At 39.7% G+C, this 21,079-nt stretch overlaps 1 protein-coding gene across 5 annotated transcripts in view; it reads right to left on the bottom strand.

Moving 5' to 3' along the window:
- Positions 1 to 630: 630 nt before the first annotated feature.
- Positions 631 to 21,079, bottom strand: part of ECI2 (enoyl-CoA delta isomerase 2) — a 32,823-nt gene continuing 12,374 nt past the window's right edge. For 3 of the 5 annotated variants that reach the window (XM_063325983.1, XM_063325984.1, XM_063325985.1), the window contains exons 2-11: positions 19,461 to 19,515; positions 15,155 to 15,317; positions 13,784 to 13,882; positions 12,045 to 12,236; positions 11,153 to 11,222; positions 9,376 to 9,478; positions 7,609 to 7,729; positions 4,390 to 4,479; positions 2,194 to 2,337; positions 631 to 1,374 (exon numbers count right to left, since the gene is read on the bottom strand). In XM_063325983.1, the coding sequence (XP_063182053.1) occupies positions 1,219 to 1,374; positions 2,194 to 2,337; positions 4,390 to 4,479; positions 7,609 to 7,729; positions 9,376 to 9,478; positions 11,153 to 11,222; positions 12,045 to 12,236; positions 13,784 to 13,882; positions 15,155 to 15,277 (1,098 nt within the window). In that variant the 5' untranslated portion in view covers positions 15,278 to 15,317; positions 19,461 to 19,515 and the 3' untranslated portion in view covers positions 631 to 1,218. The remainder of the gene's footprint in view (positions 1,375 to 2,193; positions 2,338 to 4,389; positions 4,480 to 7,608; positions 7,730 to 9,375; positions 9,479 to 11,152; positions 11,223 to 12,044; positions 12,237 to 13,783; positions 13,883 to 15,154; positions 15,318 to 19,460; positions 19,516 to 21,079) is intronic. The other 2 variants (XM_063325982.1, XM_063325986.1) reach the window with 1 other exon arrangement.

Here is a 21,079-nt window from a genome sequence, read left to right as displayed (position 1 = left end):
CCGAGGGTCAGGTACCACCTTGACGGCAAAAGCCTGGATTTTAAGACCTGCTTACCATGCGAGGCAGCGGTGCCACGGCCGAGCAGCCATCCTGCACGTCCTTTCCAACAAGCAGCAGCAGCGCAAGTCACAGCACCCAAACCCGTCCATTTCTGGTGGCTCGCTGCTCTGCTCCCGCAGCTCCCAGCCCTGAGCTGCACCCCAGCGCTCGCACCCGAACGAGAAAGGGGCATCCACCTCAAGTTCCTCTGCACCTGCGCCAGCCCCTCTTTGCGTTGCCCATAGGCAGCTGCTGCACCCCTGCTTTCACGTACACACCTCCCTGCGCAGGCAGGGCCAGGACCTTGTGTGTTTCTCACTGTCACCGAGTCTAGAGTACTGAAATTAAAGATTTTTTTTCTGCAGCAGTCAGCTCCTTGTCACTGAGAGGCTTTTCTTGAGGAGTAACCGCTGCTTCTCCATCATTTCCTTTCATTGGTAGGAGCTAAATGCCTACCTACTTCCCGCAGCACCACCCTGGCCTCCGCAGTGCCTGCTACACTCTCTACCCCAAAGCACCCACAAAGAGTGGATAAATTTTCTGTTGGAAAAATAATCGTTTTGTTAATTTAACTCCAAAATAGCTACAAGTAAAAGGTCATACTCTCTTTAATGGGATTTTTCACAGAAAAAGGGCAACATGAAGCAATTTATGGAAAAATAAGATTAGAACCATAAAGCTCACAAACATCTTTGAGAATTTTCAAGTTAGTTAAGTGAATACTTTTTGTAAGACTATTATATTAATACACCTCTGGGAACCACTTCCCGTCTCACCAAGGATGTTTAACAGAAGGAGTAAGAATCAGCACAACAGTAATTAAATATTTCTATTTATTTTTTCATTAATACAGTATTTGCTTCCCCACAGATGAATAAAAAGAATCACGTGTAAGATTTATTGAAGAGCTATCAAAATATGGTGCTATTGACAATCTGCTTCAGAATTATTCAGAAACATCATTGCTGCCTACAGAATAATGAACCTTTTTTCCTCCAACCTAAATATCCATGATGGATGCAAGGCACATAACACTGTATAAATTTTATGAACTAGTTTTAACCCAGTACTCAGAAGCATATCAAAAGGTGTCAGAATTATCACTTGAAGAGAACGTTTATTAACGATAAAGGCAAATTAAGCTATTGCCAGAAGGTGAGTTATTCTACTGGTGAAGATTAGAGTTTTGATTTCTTCTGAAAAAAGCTGACAATAGCATTTATACATTCATCAGATAGCCACCTCTCCTTCAAGACTTCACACTCTTTACTGTTGACTTCATGGAGCTTCTCCTTTTCCATACTTCGTAACAGTTGCTTTGACACTGCCAAGGACTAGAGGAGAAAGAGATGAACATTAGGAAGTTATGTTTTCTATATCTTAATTTAACGTTTCAGAAAATAACACAATAAACACACTGGAATTCAAACAGGGTTGTATTAACATTGTACATTTCAGCTTTTACTCAACCTTTTCGCTGCAAGTAATTATTGCATTTAATTACTAAGACTGCTAATAAGGTGGAGGAGATTCATAGGAGGTGAAACAGCAGTCCACTAAGTGCTCATAATCACAGTAGATGGGCATAAGTAGTGAAACCGCTTGAGCTGTCTGCAGTGCCAAATGCAGCCTACGCTATCAGCAGCTGGCACGAGTGTCTCCTCTTGTCCAATGCAACATTAATACCATTGTGACTCAAGTAGTTTTGCAAAACCTAAACCAGTGAGCGGGATGAATCAATTCAGCAAAAAGTAAAGCCACCCAGCATCATCTTGTGCACCCGCAGTGCACAGAGCACAACTGACATTGTAGAACCTGTGGCAAGGCTCTTAAACCTTAACTATTGCCAAATTAAAAGGCACCCAAGGCACACACACAGAGACTGCAAGTGGATTAATTAGTTAATTTTTAAGGCTTTTCAGCCACTGAATCTCTGTGTACGGTGTGTTGTCTTAGATTCAGCCAGGGTAGAAGAGATGTTTCTGTTCCACAGCAGCAGAGGGACAGGGGCAGATCTGTGCTCGAAGGAAAATATGTTGAGCCTTGCTATTTTAATTAAGGATGAAGTGAAACCAAGTAACAAGATAGGTTTGGCAGGAGGACTCTGGGAGTGCTACAGGCTTACAAGGTGGAGAAAAATTTAAAATACTGACATTTCTGGGGAGGCTTGCATATGCTTCTAATCTTTCCCAAACTTCCTTCTGAAAAGTCCTGTCGGGGAAGACTTCTGTCACAAGTCCCTGGGCACAGGCTTCCTCTGCAGTCAGCTTTTTATTGAAAAGCAACATCTCACTTGCCTATATAAAGAAAAATAGAAAGTGTGATTCAACAAGACTTGAGTAATCCGACAGGAAAGGTACAAGCTTCTAAGTCACATTTATTTTACCCTCTTGCTCATCAATGTCTGCCCTCTAAAAGGAACAGAAAAAAGACGAGGTTGGAAGGGACCTCCAGATACTGTCTAGTTAAAAACCCTGCTCAAGCAGGCGTAGCTGGAGCAGGTTGCCCAGGACTGCATCCTGTTGGGTTTTGGGTATCTCCAAGGATGAAGACAGTTCTCCAGGGATGAAGACTTCACAGCATCTCTGCACACCCTGTTCCCGTGTTTCACCACCTTCACTATAAAATTGGGTTTTTTTACGTTCAGAGGGAGTTCCCTGTGTTTCAATTTGTACCCCTTTCCTCTTGTCCTGTCACTGGGCACCATTGACAAGAATCCGTCTGTCTTCTTCACACCATCCCATCAGGTATTTATAAACGTTGGCAAGATTCCCCCAAGCCTGTCCTGTTCCAGGAAATACAGTCCCAGCTCTCTCAGCCTCTTCTCATAAGTAATATGCTCCAGTGTCTTAATTATCTTTACGGCTCTCTGCTGGGCCTGCTCCAGTATGTCCACGTCACTCCTGTAGCCAGAGCCCCAACCTGAACCCAACACTCCAGCTGTGGTCTCACCAGTATTGAGCAGAGGGGAAAAGTCACCCCTCTCAACCTGCCGGCAACGCTCCATCTAATTCAACCCAGGATACTGTTGCTGCAAGGGTGCGTTGCTGGCTCATGGGCAATGTGTTGTCCACCAGGACACACAGGTCCTTCTCCGCAAAGCTGCTTTCCAGCCAGTAAGCCCCCAGCATACACAGGTGCATGGGATTATTTCTTCCCAGGTACAGGACTTTGCTTTTTCCTTTGATGAAGCCAATGAGATTCTCCAATTCCCCAGACTGTCCAGGTCCCTTTGAATGGCAACACATCTGGTGTATCAACAATTCCTCTCAGTTTTGTATCACCTGCTGAGGGTGTACTCAGTCCCATCATCCGGGCCATAATGAAGATGTTGAGTAAGTATTAGATCCAGTAATAACCCCTAGGCTACATGACTAGTGATGGGCCTCCAGCCCCTATCGTTCACCAAGGGTCTACATGTCTTTTTGAGCAGAGATCCAATGTTGTTGCATGAAATTACCTCATCATAAATGTGTTTGTTCACTTCTTGCAGTGACTCCAAGATTTCTAGAACATGTACTGGTAGCTTATATCTCACTGAATAGAGTACCCTTAATAAATGGATGTTTATGAAGCACTTGCTCTACTCCTTACAGGTTTAAACCCTGCTCAACAAAACCACATTGTATTAACACAGGCAATAATATTGCATAAGTATTTGAAACTATACAGTTTTTTTTCTGTGGGATATCAAAAGAAGCAGAAAGGGAATCACCCCGTTCTATGAAAATTTAGATTCTGCTGTCTCTCCTTTTTTTTTTCCATTTTTTTTTTTAATCACTATTATTTAGTTTCCTTTTTTCTAGAGTAGACAGAGAAAATAAGAGTATGGACAGAAGACCAACATATATTAGAACAAAATAGATAATCTAAAAGGTCTGGAAGTAAATACATAAATGGATTGCTTCACACTCGCATTTGGAAGACTCGCTGAATATAAGTTTCCCCAGGGCTGGCAGAAACCACTGCAACACTTGCTCCCTTGCCTGATAGAGGTAGCCTACCAAGACATTTCTTAGGAGTGTTCTTATTGCCTTTTTTTATTCCTTCTTTACATCATTCCCTCACATTGTTGGAAGAAAGATACAACCAGAAATTGTCTCAAGAAGGTGGAGGAAGCCATGAGAAAAAAACCCCTTCATCAGTGTCGCAGCATGGCTTTAAAGTGGTTACTGCTCCGTTATGGTGCCTGTGCTGACGTTGTCATTACATTTTTTGATCCTTGTTTCAAAAGATGCAAACAGGAGCTTTCTTTGAGGACTCTTGCTGTGATTCTACTTGCTCTTACAGTTGGAGGATACCAACACACAAAGGTCACATGGTCCCACATACAGTGCAGACATTCTTACCTTAGCTGACCCCATGATCTTTGGAAACAGATAAGAGGAACATCCTTCTGGGCTCTGTCCAAGTTGACTAAATGGGCTGTGAAACGTAGCCTGGAAAAAAAACAAAACAACCAAACAAAAAGAACAAATCAAAGCAAGTCTCACAACAGAGCACAAGACTAAAGTACTAGGATTTAGTTTTCATTTTAAAGATTCTACTGTGACAGAGTTCACCAGAAATACATTTGAACCATTACCATAATAGTCTTTAAAATACTATCTGGTAACCCTGCTTCATCCTCTCAATGCACCTAAGAGCTGACTTCGTATAATTCAATTCCTTTATAACGACTCCACTGAAGTTACCTTATTTGAATACAGTGCTTAGAGAAACTAATTTGCATGTGCAGAATCTGTACAGAAAAGATGTTCACACACATCTGCGCTAACAGTTATTAAATACATAGCCCAAATAACTGAAGAGGTAAAGAGCAAATTGCTTTCGGAAGACACACTAAATTTACTCTGCTCCTGAAAAATTCAAGTAATTGAATGTCATTTCCTCAAATTTTACGCAAATTTAAAACAAGCCTGTGTCAGAAATGCATCATAGGATCATACAAAACGATATCCTAACTGCAAGTTAGAACTAAACTGCAGAATTTTGTTTTGACAACTTACATCAACTTAAACAAGGAAGACAAAACACTTGCTTTTATTTCCATTTAAAAATATGAACTGATACACAAAGAGTGCACGAGTTGCCAACGCAGCTTTCGCTGTAATAGTAGGTAATAAACTCTTACTGTATTGCAGATGGCCACACAGTAAGAGACATCAACAGACTTTCTGAGAAGAAAGTGACAATTATATCACTGTAAAAAAAGAACGGGCAACATCTGCCAGGACACAGGTCAGTGTAATTAGTCCTGCTTTAGCGAGGGGAGATGAACTATACCAGGGGTACAAACTGGTGCCCCAGAAACCGGAGCAAAATCCAATGCAGAAGGCAATGTTAACTGACCACCCAAAATGCTGATCTGTTGTCAGACTGGGCTGTGCAGTGTCCTCTAAGCTCTAAGTGTGGATGGTAATGATCTGCTCTGGGAATACCTGGCTGAGAATAAAACCAGATCCTGGACATAGCAAAGCTGGCCACTTCTGGAGTAGCTAGTCAATGCCTAAGGCACCCCAACCAAACTACTGAAGAATGTGAAATTAAGTTGTAATTTGGATGAGAATGATGTTACTGCATGGGAGTTCATAGTCCTGGAGAGGGAAGAATAGAGAACAATCACCTTTGAGAAGGCTTCAAAAAACTTCAAGTTAATAGGAAAGTTCTCATGAAGACTAATCTAAGTGAAAAGCTAAGTTAGACCCTACAGAAATCCTCAAAGAACTGTTACCCAGGGCACAAGCAAAAGCTGTCCCAGTGCAAGCAGGAAGGTACTAACAGATTGTCTCATCTAAATTATCGTCACTGACTTTAAATACATGTACCCAGAAAGTGAAAACGACATCAGACAGCTAGGTATGAAATGAATTTAAGCATGCAGAGATTAAAAAAATAGAAATATAAGGCAAAAATAAGATGCATTTACCAATGATTATGTATATGAGTAGTAAAAGGAAGTTCAAGTATGAATCTCAAAGTATGAAGTATGAATCATTCAAGAAAGAAGTATACTATTAACAGGACAACACACTAAATGCTTATTTGGATTAACCTTCAACTCAATCTATACTATCTTATGGCTGTAGGAGATACTATGTTGAGGGGGAAGTGATAAGAATTCAAAACAGCCTTGTTTTGAAAACAGTCTCACTAAGTGGAGAGGTATGACTAAGAAGCTGCTATTTAATATGGACAAGTTGAAGTCTGGCATGAATAACTTGGTATACAGTATACGATAGGGACAACTGTTTAACTGGCAATGGTACAGTAAGGGACCCAGGTGCTACAGCAGATCAGAAGTATGTAAATTAAGTAACATTGTGGGATGTCAAAACAGAAATACAGTCTGTAGAATGTGGAGAAGCTCTCCTGCTCTACTTCACATCAGTAAGACATGAGTTGGAGTGACGTGTCCAGTTTGTACCACTATGTTTAAAGAGACGCAGAACAACTGGAAGGAGCCAGAGGAACGTGACTTCAGGCAAAAGAAAGCACATGAGGAAAAACTGAAAGAAATGCAGCTGTTTAGCTCAAAAAAAGAAAAGATTGAGAGAGTGGATGTAAAACTGAGATATATCTAACAGTCTAAGTACACTGATGGCTAAGCACAGTGATGGCTATTGTAAAGGAGGATGAAAATAGTCTGTTCTTATAGTCCAGGAACAAGAAACAATAGGTTCACCCTGCAGCAAAAAAAAAAGATCAGACGGGAGAACCCAACAATTTTCTAGTGAAAGAAGAGATCAAGGGACCGGAACAGACGGCATAAATTGCGCATATTATACAAGCATATGTCAGGAGTGACATGGTTCTAGCTAATCCTGTTACGGGGCAAGCAGAAGGAGTTGGTCCCTTGCAGCTCAATTTTCTTAAGTCTCACAGTGACAAAACCAATCCATCAGGGACTTTGAGGAAAAATGTGACACAGTGCTGAAGCAGGAATCAAAGTACCACCAATCACAGACACTTCTGCAAGCAAAAGCTTGCCTAAAATTAATTAAGACCTTGGGTAAAGTTCTGGATCTGTTTAACAACCTTATACAAATGAACAGCAGAGAATATAAAAAATAAGCCATATAACAGGATTCTCTGCTATGTCTTAATATAGCTTTTGGTTACGTATTTGGCAAGTTACCTTAAAAGGAATCTTAAGTTGAACAAATCAAAGCTTTTCCAAAGTTATCTTGGACCACAGATTAGACAAAATGCCAGTTACTGCACTTCCATTCCATAGTAAATTTTTGCTCCCCCTCCCACATCTGAAAGGGGCCTTACAACCATCATTTCACACCAGCTACTCTTTACTTTACCCACTGATACAGTAAAGAGTTTCTAAACTGGAGTTAGTAACTCGATAGCCATAACTACAGCAGGGAAATTTCATGCATGCTAACGACTGGCTGATACACCCCTGTGCTGGTAACTAATACAGGTTTTCCTTGGTGTGACATAAAAAGCCTTTACATTTATGTGTCCTTTTTTGTCAGATTACCCCAAACCAAGTAGCATTTCCTACAGAAAGAGGCTTAAATACTGCCTTGGGATCAGCTATGTGATGTACTTACCCTGTCAGAAGCATAGACGATATCACACAATCCAAGGACTGTTACACAGATTCCAATAGCCGGGCCGTTTACCACTGCAATCAGTGGTTTGGGAAAATCAATAAAACAACCCACAAACTCTCTAAAGAGAAGGAAAAGCAGAATTTGAGAGACACATCCTAGTCTTTTTCATCAAATATAAACAACTTTCAAACATGTGATTAGATACTGCATAACAAAAACCATGAGCTAGATTCTACATAGCATACATTTTTGTCCCTTTCCCAAATAAATTCTGACAAAGAAAATGAAGAACTGTTTGAAATACCTGCATTTCCTTACCCGCTAAGAATCAAACATGTACATGTCAGCACAGCTTTCCTAGTTCCTGTAGTCAAGTTATGAAAGTGCTGTCCTCTTCAGCTAGTTACTGGATACAGCTCACTAACAAGAATAGTCTTTTGCCCTGTCTATCTATCTGCCGATACATCCATCCCAACTCCAGCCATGGGATATCCATTCGCTTCACAGATTCTGTTCTGCGATGAAGCCCCAGCACCAAAATCGTGGCGCTACCACAACACAAGTTTCCCAAGTATTCTTCCTGGCTTTGAGAAACAGTGTTTTGTTTCGCTTGACAGCGATTTCTCCATCCAAGAAGTGCAAAATACATTCCCAAAATACAATATTTTTCAAAAGGGAGCAGTGTTGTGTTGTAAGAACTCAACTTCTCTGGCATCTCTGTGCATCAGCTATAACGAAGTACTGTGCTTGTGTAATAGTAACAGGATAGCAGATACAGTCTTCTCACAAGAGCAAGACGAAAGACCATAAAGCACACATGAAACTATGCATCATGCTGAACACTGCGGGCAGGCTGGAACGCTTGCCAGATACCATTGAATAACTTCTTTGCAACAGATTCGGACCGCATGATTATCACTTTGTAAGGGCAACTGTGATCCACAGACAGCTTGCCTAAGTAAAAGCTGCAAAACTGAGTACTTTACTTGCAGTTCATCTTTAAAATATAAATCAAAAACATTGTTTGCTTTTCTGTGTGTTTTAGATTTTCCATCAATTGCAAGTGCTTGAGGAAGCTATCCAACTTGCGAGCATCTTTCAGATGTAATCATCACATACAGAAGTAAAAAAGACAAAATCTGCTTCAATGGGGAAGAAACATGTTGTCTGTCCAAAAAAAAAAAAAAAAACAAACCAAAACCCATTTCAGCCACTGTGTCAGATAATGCCCCTGATCTTCTTAGTTTAACAGGTCAATTCAGACTCAAAGATGGAACCAAGATCTTGGTTCGTGAGCAAATTCCTGAGCAATTTTGAACACGTTCATTACACCTCATCTCTATTCAAAGAGGTCTGACAGTGAAGGTATTTTGGCATGTCCTGCTAGTGCAGACACTGTTGGATATCAAAAAACACACAAGTTTTTCATTACAGCTTACAAACTATACAGTCAAAATCATGGTTTTGTCATTATATCTGCATGTACTTTGGGGACTAAAAAGAATAAAGCCAAGTCTTTAGCTTCACTGTTCTTAAGAAGATTTATAATATTAATCTCATCTCCCCATTTATTTCACACAATTAATACTACTTCTCCCACATGATCTTTGTGTTTATGCACATAGTGAGGCCTTAGACACAGTCATCCCAATGGATGTATTACAGCACAAATGGGTCCCTGCTCTTGTGTTTTCTAACAGTGCTTGCAAATCACATTTTACCCATTACAGCAACTTATGCATATATGAAGCCAAGATGCTCTACTTGAGTAATACTGCTCCATCGCTTGCCATCTTCTTCATTTCACCAGGCTGGATATTAGTAAAATTATTCAGATCATTTCCACTACTATAGTAGTCTCCATTTCCTGCAGAGAACACATATGAATAAATGCACCAATGGTTTCTGAGTAGGTAAGAGAAGAGATGCTTCCATTTATTACATTTATGCAAGAATTTCATTCTAAGTGTCTAACATTACTAAGTAATTAGAGGGATTGTCTCAAAACATACACACTACCATAAAAGACATCTACAGTTTAAAAATAAGTTTTGACTGACAATTCACTGAAAAGCAATGGGTACAAGGCCAAAGAATATTAAATTTGAAAGATTGGGGGGGGGGGGGGGGAGAAGATTTTTTTTTCATGCCATAACAGTGTCAGATAAAAAAAATAAAGTTTTATTTCTTTTCTTTCTTTCCCTCCATATTTGCTCAGGTTTTCTTTCTGTCAATTCACAGTCATTCACACAGTAAGATGTATTCCTCAATAAGAAGGAGATAACCTGTTAGTGAATGTATAAGCCAGTTTGAGGCAAAGAAAGCAAGGAGTATTTGAAAGCTAGACTGCATGATTTAATTGTCTAAATTATCCTGTGTTCCGTGAGAATGTGGGACCTTTCACTGGTTAGCACATCCATTACTTTACGCTGCACTGCTCTTACTATGTAAAATGGAACAGAAAGGTTTGTGCAGGGGTGTTTGCTATTTACTCCTAACTATACATGTGTTAAGACACTCCAGCTGTGTGAACTTCCCTTCTCATTTTGTCAGGCTGTGCCCAGTCATTGCTACTGAATGGAAATTAAGCACCCTGAGAATACAAGGTGCTGGTAAAGAAGACAGTGGAGAAGAATATGTATGCACTTATCTCAGAAGTAATGCGTAAATGGGCTTAAGCCCAAATTCATTTTGCATCCACACTACTTAACTGCCAGCCAAAGCTCAAGCTTTGGCTAATTTCCTAAATGCACATTTATCTGCAACAAGGATGGGGCAGGCAGGCAGCACATCCCCTCAGCCATTTTTTCCCTTCCACCTGCTCTTGCCACTTTGTTGTTCAGTCAGCATCAGAGACAGACCAAGGGGTCCTCCAGAGGTTCCAAGTGACATGTCCCCAGAGCAGCTAGACTTTACAGGAAGCATGAGTTTGGGCTGCCCTTTTACATTGTTGCTGCAGTCATCCAGCTGCACACATCTGGTGACTGGGATGTATACAGCTGGGCCAGGCTGCAGCTTGCCTGCCCAATCCTTTCCTATGGCAGCCACAGGAAAAAAATAAATCAACGTAAAGTATCATTTTTCTCCAATGATCATAGGTAAATATGCAGTGTAAACCTTCTTACTGGCCATGCCAGTGGCGGATTTGAGGTGCTTGTTTTTAGTATGTTCCAATGTATCGTGGAGGTAGAGAAAATTGACTAAACCCATACCAATGAACTTCAAAAGCAGTAGTGAAGATGCTGTGGAGCAGATATATAAGCTAGTCAAGAGTAATAAAGCCCTTAGGAGTATTCCAAGTCTATCTTCTCATCTCAGAAAGATGTTCTGATGTAACAACAAGCTTGCTAAAGATTTTGAAACATCACCTTGAAAGAATTTTGCCAAAACACTTTGGAAAAATCTTTGGTCTATACTGGAAGAACGAATTTCATCACTTACACATTCTATCTTAGTCTAAATACAGGTAGATAGTTCTCGTCAGTACTGTACTTTCGCACAATATAAAACAAAACTAAGAGAAGCATATCAAGTGTGGTACCAGTAATAACTGCTATGGTAGAATCATCTTTTCCAGCTTCTTGAAGTGCTTTGATAATTTCTCTGTACATCTGCATAAGAGGAAAATCAAAGTACAAATGTGATGCTGCAAAAGATCATAAAAAGGAGATTCACATTGACAACAAGGAATTTGAGAGACAAATTAACTATGGTCCTTTTAAGTATGAAAAAAAATTTGCATCCACAGAAAGTTAAGTATTACACGTGAGGTATTTCTGACTACAAAGACACATGGTTTCAATACTCAAGACTTCTGATGCAAACCTAAAGGACAAAACAAGGTCCTTTGGAAAACAGACATTAACTGGGAACAGCTAGTTCTAAAAACTGAGAAGCAGTTTAAGTGGGCAAAATAATATATTAAAGAATTAGCAGCAGTGGGGTGAAGTCCTTGTTCTGGTGTCTTTGCAGTTGTGAAACAGGATGATCATGTTTCCAACAGGATGGATTTCCTCAGGAAGGCAGCTATGGGATCCGGAAGACTATCTAGCCACACACAACAGTACTGAGCCAAAGCAGGCTGCACACATGCTTTGTTACACATAAGCCTACAGTCAAAATTTTTATCCACAAAACAGGCTAGTCTTCCTCCAGTTTGCCGTTTAGTGTAGACTGTAATCCTGTAACAAGTTTGCAAAAAACCCAGAAGACACAGAAAAGCCCAATCCATAAAATTTTAGCTAAGTGGTTTATTTTTGTATTGGATATTTATTCCTTAGGTTGTCAGCAGACTCAAGATACCAAGCACTCATAAAATTCAGACCATCACACTTCAGTCAGTTCTGCCAGACTTGCAGTAATGATTCTTCAAAAAATGAAGTAGCTTAAACAGGAAAGAAAAATTTATTAATCCTCCCAGTTAATTTCTTTACCTTGTGGTTGATGGCATTTTTCCTATCAGGTCGGTTAAACATTATCTTTGTGATATTGTTTTTGGTGGTAACTATTATTGTTTCATAGCCATCATGTCTGCCCTCTTCTGGAGAGGCATCTTCTTTCTGGACAGCAGACTCTGCAGAGACCAGACTTGAGACAAGTTCGGTATATTTCTGTCTGGCATTATCCTGTAATGAAAGAAAAGAAAAAAGATCATCAAAGGCTGAAATGGAAATCCATTTGCTGTGCTATTCATAAAATCGGTACTGGGAGGGGGAACGGGACTGTGCTTCAGGACAAAAGAAAAAAATAAACTCCATTAGAAAGTATTCCAATAAGGATGAGAAGAAGAAGAACACGCTGTATTTAAACACTGCAGATCATGCTTAAAGTCATCTGGAAAGCAGCAGCAATGGATCTGCAAAATAGAAGTTTATAGATGCGGGGATGATGACATTTATTTTGTTGGAGAAGTGCCCCCATCCATGCCTACAATTACCAGAGAGACCTTTGTCATATTCCCAGCATTTACACATTTCTATGGATCCTTTGTTTCTGCTTTCCAGTTGGACATTTCTCCAACCAAACAAAAGCTTTTATTTTAGAACATGTGTTGCAGAAAATAAGAGTGTTGAAATGGATCTATTGCATTTTGGAATTGCTTGAAGACACTAGTTTTCATTTAGCGCAAACATGACATGCTAAGGCTTAAAGAATCCCACCACCCTGTTTCTACAGTAAGCAGTGATTTAAAAGAATTGTAAGTTCTTGGTTGTTACAAGCTATTTTCTTGAAAGGATAATCTACTTTGAACAATTCTATAATCCATAAATCTCTAACACATGAAATTCTTTATTCCCTCTCCACTACGAAACTTAAAGAACAGATTCTTTTCCTTAAGTGTTTGTTGGATATTCCAAAAAACTGCAGAGCCTTCTCAAAAACAAAACAAAACCCAAAACACACGTCAAAAAAACCCAAAGCAGCACAAGAATATGTTATGTTCATGAAATTATGCAAAAAACAACCCCTCTGTATTAAGTAATATCTTTGACTGACCTCAGACACTACTCCTGAATAGCAAGCCTAACGCGGCAATGACACATCTGGTTTGTCAATCTTATGCTTCCTTCATTTAGTGGTAGCTGAAGAAACTGTGGTAGCTATATGCGATGTCAGACTTAATACAGTCTGCATGAAAAAAGAATGCTGAAGTAAAGACTTCTCTAAAGGTTATGAAAGATATTAAAGATGTCAAGATATACCGAGAAATAACAGAGAGATGCTCTCAATACACCACTTTTTTCTAGTCTTTTAGTCAGTGGCATAAGACCGACTTTTTAAAATTACAAAGTTATCAATACACTGGATTCACAAATTTGCTTTTTGTTGTAAGAGCTGAGAAACTCAATCCATCTTTCTTAAAGGGAAAAGCAGAATAGAGCATAGTGTGAAAACCCCAATTTTTATTGAAAGTCAACACATATGCAAGATATCTTACACTGGTACAAGCTGGTAGTAAAAACGTAGAACTAGGCTTACATAGTAAAAAAAGCCTCCAAACACTGAATCAGTGAAATGACTGTAGAATACAGCGCAAAACATTTTGGTGTCGGAAGCAGAGTTGCTCAACAAGCATGTAATATGCTTGGACATCAGCCATTCACTTACAGACCAGGCATTTCAAGGTAGAGTAATCTACAAAGTATCTAAGTGAAATTATAGGTACTGTCACCTGAGACAAATCGCCAAGAGAATTCCACGCATCCCACTTGGCTTTCTTGACAAAGTCCAGCATACCTGGTTTTGGAGAATTGCAGGGACCTTCAGTAGCCTGAAAAGAGAGTGAAACAAAACTTATGTAAACCTTCGATTAAAGTCCAGTCAATGACTGTTAGGAATATCTATCTGATCAGGATACAGAATTCAATTCTGAGACAGATGGAATACCTAGTGGTTGGGCAATATTCAGACAGTTCACATACCATGAAGTTTTCAGTGCCTGCTATTTCCTAGTACCTCTTGTTGGGCTTTCAGAAGCACCTAACCAATATGAGACACCAGGTTCCAAAACACCCACGCATGTTAAGTTCTCCTATCTCAAAAATTGTGGAAGTTTTATATTTAAAAACAAAGTTAAAGACTTTAAACTGCACGAACAAAGAAACCATTGCATAGGATCTATTAAGCTGGATCTTACTTCAAAGTTGGCACTATTATGAGTAAGGGCATTGGACCAGTTGAACTGCAAGAGTCTGAGCTATCCTGAAGTATTCTACAACCAGTTTTCCAGAAGAAAAGTACACTATCAGAGAGAAGTATTTCAAGTGGGAGGCAGGAAAGAAAGAATACATTTCTGAGCTCATTATTATTAATTAGTAAAACTACCTGGAATAGTTAGCTGTTTAAGTTCTATTTAAAGGAGCAACTGATTGCCACAGTCTCTACTGACCCTGCAGCCAATCTTGATCCACAAATACTTCCCCAAATATCAGTACAAACCCTGCTAAGGACTTGCAGCTATTTCTACAAAGGTCTTCTTCCATGCTGTAGTAAAGAATAACTTTCATTCTAGGTGTGGAACAGTTCCTTGAATTTAAAAAACAAACCCCAAACCCAACAAACTATACCACCACTACAATGGCCGCACAAAAAAAGAAAGAAAGAAAAAATAACCCAGAAATCGACCTTCAAATGTCAACAACATTTTATTATAGGCCCAGCTGTCTGACTGTAGATACAACAAATTTAAGAGGAAGCACGTGGCATACTCTTTTTTCCTAGGCATAAGCAATCTTCCAGAGCCGCATCAAGATATGCTATATTACATGGAAGGCATCACACAATTGATGTAAATTGGCTCTATTCCTTTGAATAAAGGTTTCAATTCAAAGGGCGGTTTGTAAGTTGAAACAGGTTTGGCTTCCCTCAGAATTCAGGCAGGGTTCGAGGGGCTGGCATTTCAAGAACAGAATTTGAGCACTTGAAATGAAGAGCTTGTTAAGACACAATACACTTGAACAATTTCTATTTTAAGTAAATATTTTACAGGTCCATCCCCTTGTATTATAAATGCCCCTTACGGAACAAAGTAAATCAAGGCTACCTGTTTAAATAAAGCGTAGAGCTTCAACTTCGTTTCATTCCCAGGATCCTTTTTCAAAAGCTTCAGTTGTTGTTGAGCTTTTTCAAAGTCTTTCTGGCTGACTTGCATGGTGGCTGCAGTCATGTGCAGGTGAATCGCTGGAATGGAAACAGCTTGCGCTTGCCTGGTAATAAGTGGAAATAAAATCCCTTTACTTGGTTTTTGAGTAAGACCAGAGGAGAAACAAATATGCTGCTTTTTAAAGACATTTAAAGTAAACATAAAATATTCAATATTTGCATCTGCACTGATTAAAACAACAACAAAAACCAAGATACTAAACATTACAAGAAAGTTGCTTTAGAAGTTTGCTTTAGCTGCAACATAATTAACCTTTGGAGAACATGACATTATCTCTCTCTAGTGTGTAAGTGCTGGATTTAATGCTGCCAGATGACAAAGAAACTATGCAGTAATACAGCAGATGATCATATACAGACCACTAAAATGCAGTAGTGGTAAACTAATGTTTTACTGTTTCTGGAATAAATCAGAGCCCTACAGGTTCTGTCCATGACAAACAAATAAGAAACACAGAACATTTTTATGAATGGTTTAAATACCTGTATGCAACATTAACAGCTGTATACGTCTGTGAATTAAAATGAGCATGCAGCCTGTCTGTTTCTTGTGATCTTTTGAAGTTTGTGTGCTTCTACCTAGAAATACTTCAATCTGAAAGCCTGGTTCTCCAACGAGGACAGCACAAGTGAAGGTTAATTTCAAAACATACTGTGGAAAAGGACTACCTGTAAAACAGCCTGTAGACACTTGGTGGTGGTGGTGGGGGGGGGGGGGGCGTGGAATTAAAAAAAAAGAAACCGCGCAGTGGTCAAAATATTCTAAGAGAACTCTCCACTGGAAAAAAAGAAAGGTAATTCCACCAAAAAAAAAAAAAACAACCCCAAAACCAAAACAAAACCCCAAACCCCACTCCAAAAAAACAAATGTAAGCCAACCCTATAAGGTTTTGTAAAAGCAGGTTTATGCCAGAGTTTGGAACGAAAAGCCAAGAAAGCCTAATAACTTTGGCTTGTTTTAATAAGGCAAAAACATGTTGTCTTGGCTTTCTTTGGTTAAATTGCTCTCTTGTTAAACATCATATATGTTAGATTTCATAACCAGTCACATTTGAAAAATCAATGATTAGCTCAAATGCAAACTGACAGAATGTTTAATTATTAATTTAATCTGTTAACATTTCAGTTACAGAACCATCATTTAAAAATCACACCTAACATGAGAATTCTGCCTTTTTATAAACACCTAATGAAAATTTTAGAGAAATTCTGCTGCCTACTTCAAAAACATCCTCATTGGTCTTATTCCTTAAATAAAATTTATTTTCTGTCACAAGTCTAAAAGCTGCAGGCAGGAAGTGCGAAGAATGCCAATCATGTCCAGCTAATTTTATTTTTCATTTCATGCAGATAGAAGGTTTTGGTTGTTTTGTAAAAAAGTTTGTAAGATTTATTGGGTTTATGTCCTATTTTACAGCCCTTCTCTATTAATAAAATCTAAGTCCCTGGTATTTTATGGCTACTGAGTTTGAATGACAGAAATGGAAAGAATATTTTCTGTTATATAAAGAAATTCTTTCAAAAAGAAAGAATTCCAGAATCTGCTTCAAAATCTTATGCTAGTAAAAAGAAATCTATCTGAACAATACAAGATGGAATAGGCTATCAAAAAAGGCTGCAGGAACAGAAAGTCTTCTTACTTAAATTGATTGGCTGTAGCCCTTTATTAACATAGCAGTGCACCCAGACACATGTGGGTTAACCATCTGCCAGTTTAACCAATATTCAAACTGATGTGTTCAGAAGACTGTGTCAGAGTTTAACAAGTTTATACAACTGGGAGGCTATTTAGCCAACTTGTGGACTTCACCTCCAGCATCAATAAGTGTCCTTTGACAGGAAAAGCATACATTAAATGGATACAGATACAAGTTTTTTTAATACTGAGCTCCTTTGATTATTCTGTCCTGGAGTCACAGAACATGATGCTCTCTTTCAGATCCTACCTCCCAAACGTGTTTTGAAAGTCACATTTACAGGAAGAAGAAAATGAGAGTGCAGGAAAGAGACTAGTGGTTTCTGTTGGTTTGGGGATTTTTTCCTCCAATCTTGATGGCCATCTTTGGAACTACTTGAATGCTGCTGTTCCCAAGACGATCCATGTATCTGGTACTAATTTTTTTTGTCAGTCTAGACAATGACCATACTGAAGTGGATTCAATGTTTAAAAAGGGAGATTTGGGTTTACAACATGTTCAACAATATGGACTTCACTCCAGCTTGGCTATGGTCAATATCATAAACAGGCTTTAAGAGTCTCTTTTTATATACAATTTGATAGTGACCATAAATTAACAAGACTTGAGGATGGGCGGCTGGTGAGAGCAGAACGGCATCACAGCCCGTCTGAAGGTATGTACACACATATGTTCCGGGTTAAGGGTTTTTGGCATTTAGCAGGTCACCAGTTCTCTTCCTTATTAAGGATGCAAAGTGGACAAGTTAGAAGAGGATGAGAAAATTAGGTGAATAAAAAAAAAAAAAATATCATCTGTCTGGGGAAAAGTGGAACGATCTTTCAGTAAGTCCACACTCAGAGCTACTTGCCTTTGCTGTTTGGTTATACCCAGTTTTACTTCTTAGCTACAAAAATGTTTGGGTAAAATACATTATCTATCCACTTACAAATACTCTCAAATACTTGAATTCTTCTTTTCCTCCTTACCTACTGCTTTGTAACAGGAGACTGTGCAACTTTGCTGTTTACTGAAGTCTATAAAGTTTATACGAAAAGGCCTCTTTAGTTCTACCTTGCTGCTTGTAGCTCAGTCCTCTGCAGGATATCTATGATTCACTCCTTTCTTTCTGCCTTCTGATCTCAGAGGACATTTACTATACATTAGTGATGATCACCAGTCCTCAAAATGCTAAGGCTAAGCTGACTGCTACTATGTCTCTATTAAAATAACAAAGGATGAAAACACAAAGGAAAAATTAAGGTATTTCACAATTTATTCATCTTGGGCAGGACCTCATTCTTCTGAGGGATACAGGAATAGCAGAAGCGGAGCTCCTTGACCCCAAGTAGATCACATAAAGAGTGAAGAGAAGATGACTTGCCATCTGTAAGCACGTGCAATGGCACTGTCATCTCTGAGATCACACAGGTATGTCATGCCACAATCCCAAAGACCAAGGAGCAGGAGAGGCTCCCCACTACGACAGGACTCGCTCCCTCCATCTGCTGCTCCCTTGCTGTGAGCACCAAACCCTTCTTACTCCCTCACTGAGCAAATCCATGCCCCATTTTAGCTGCCACGCTGAAACCACACAAGGCAGGCAGAAAGCCTAGAACTTGACCTACAAACTACTGATGAACCTGCACTTGTTTCAATCTAAGCAGAAAAAGAAGCCTGGGAAATGCAATCAAAAAATCCCCTCCCTGTTCCCCGTTCTCACCTACTCACTGCAACAAAGTCAAATGATTTCCTTTGCAAAGCTTCCTCTTTATTGCCCTGCACCTTGTGGGCAATTAGCTGTCACTGTCCCACTGCTACAAATTATCTTTGTTGTACCTGCACCCATGGAAGAGATGTGAGGGCCCCGCAACCTCCCCCAGCTGGGTAAAAAGCCAGCTCCCACCAGAGAGAGAGAAGCAAGAAGAGTCACAACTTGGCAGAGCAGTCAGAGTCCACGACAAATGCCTGCACACTTCTGTAAGATCATTCACTTGGTACTTTGCAAGTTGTACTCTCTGAAAAAAGAAATAAATCCTGGGCATCACTGCCCGAACCTGAAACACCCAGGCTGACAGTCATTTCACATTTATTCCCTTGCCTCAGACATCTCTCTGTTGCCATTCAGGATATCTTGCAAGCCAGCCATTCATCTTATTCACTCTACCTGTTCACATAGATGTCTCTTATCGTGATAAACATTCAAACATAAGGCTCTTAATTAAGACTTTAAAAGTCAATTACACTGAAAGCAGCTTCTCACTGTTTAAATTATTAGCAAAGACTGCAAAGCCTGTTAAAGACAGGGCCTCTCACTACAGGGTAGTTCTGTCACTTGCATAAGGACTTTTATAGAGTTAAATATGACAACTTTTTGTAAAACGCTGTCTGTTCACTTTCTAACTTTTAAAGCAACCTAGCCATTTCCTAATTAAGACTAAACAGAAGTGAAAAGATCTCTTTGCACAGGAAACATCAGACATGCTCAGCAAAAGAAAGGGACATATATACCTGAACTCCGTCTTCCATTTACTAATAAAGGTTTTCTTTTAAACGTTAGTAGATCCTGGGAAATAAAGCACAGACAAAAGCAGTTAAAAATCCTATTTGGATTAAAAGCAGCGGGTGGTGCTAGAAACACATGGGTTTAAAACTCTTGACAGAACTGGAAAATGCTCATTTTGCATTACTATAACTAGCTTTAGAGAGACAAGGAAGAAAAAAAGAACAGGAAGTGTTATCAGACAGAAATAAGCAGTACATTAAACTGCCACTCAGATGAATCCTGGAACATGTGTTTTAATAGAAGATGGGGATATCGTTTGCACATTATGTGTCATACTCCAGATAACGCATACGACATCTCTTCTTTGCGATGATCGCTATCTCAAGGTGCTGTGATCTTTTGTGCTGCTCTTTCCAGACGTTCCTCATGTACGACAGTGAGCAGCACGGTAACTGCCCCTTGCCATTTCACACAGACCTGGTATTACAGCACCATAAAGTGGCAATATTTCTGCTCATGTTCTTTCCACCTTAAGATAAAATCAAACAAAATACTGTTTTGTTTCTGCCACTGTAGGAAGAGTTGTATGGGTTGGTTTTTTTGTTTAGTTAGGATACAAAAAATCAATTCCCACAATTTCAAGGCACCAAGTGTTTGTTTATGACCTAAACCAAGCTTCTAATTTTGTGCCTCTCCAGGGTCCCGGCAAAGAGGAGACAGAACGCATTGCCCAGCCCAGCTCATAGCCACTTCTGAGGTGCCAGCCAGAGCCTCAATTGTTCTAGAAGATTCAGGAGTCCGAAATTTATCCCAAGCACTTCACCGGGTCCGCTCCGGCACAAGCAACCACTGCTCTGAAAGGCTGCTCCAATGCCAAGCAGTGGAGCAACCAAATGAGACCTCCCCACTCCCTGTCCTTCTGCTGTTCGGCCACACACATCCACAGTGGAGGAACAATAAGCCCTCTCTCGTGGGGTGACCGTGGTACTCCTTGCCTGATGGTGCCTGGGCATGGAGTATTCCCACTCCAAGCAGAGTCTCAAGCTTCAGTCCCCCTCTTTCAGTAGCACTTCTCCCATTTTGATCCTCCCTCAAAATTATCCCGATTTTTCCTCGACAGAAGAGAAAGAAAGGGATCTGGAGAAGGAATAGCAGCCTTTGATCATTAGTTCAGCTACATCAAGGGACGCAGGAGCAGAGTTGGCGAGAAAGGTTGCCACCGTTGGCAACTGCAGCAACTGTTAGGAAATGAGGCATGTGAGGGGAATAGAAACCAGTATTTAAACTGTAACCATGAGAAAATAAGTGGACCATCTCGAAAAAGAAATTCAACCCGTGAACCAATTTATCTTATTTTTTTCCCCCAAGACTTCATATCAGAATCTCTAAAAAGAAGATGAAAAAAGGAAAAAGAAAGGTTGATAACCAAATAACGACAATGAGCACAGCATTAGCAGTACCACTATGTCATAGCTTTCTCGGTAACTAGGAAAATAATGTTACTGTTTTCCATATTCACTTGCAGTATTTTCTGCATGCAATAAATTTAAAAGTTGTACTTCACTTTATTTTGCTGGGTGACAGGAAGCTACTGTTGACTGAGTGACAGTCTATACTGTTGACA

The sequence above is a fragment of the Chroicocephalus ridibundus genome, chromosome 2 (genome assembly GCF_963924245.1).
Source record: "Chroicocephalus ridibundus chromosome 2, bChrRid1.1, whole genome shotgun sequence".
NCBI lineage: Eukaryota > Metazoa > Chordata > Aves > Charadriiformes > Laridae > Chroicocephalus > Chroicocephalus ridibundus.
This window is presented reverse-complemented; position numbering and strand designations above follow the sequence as displayed.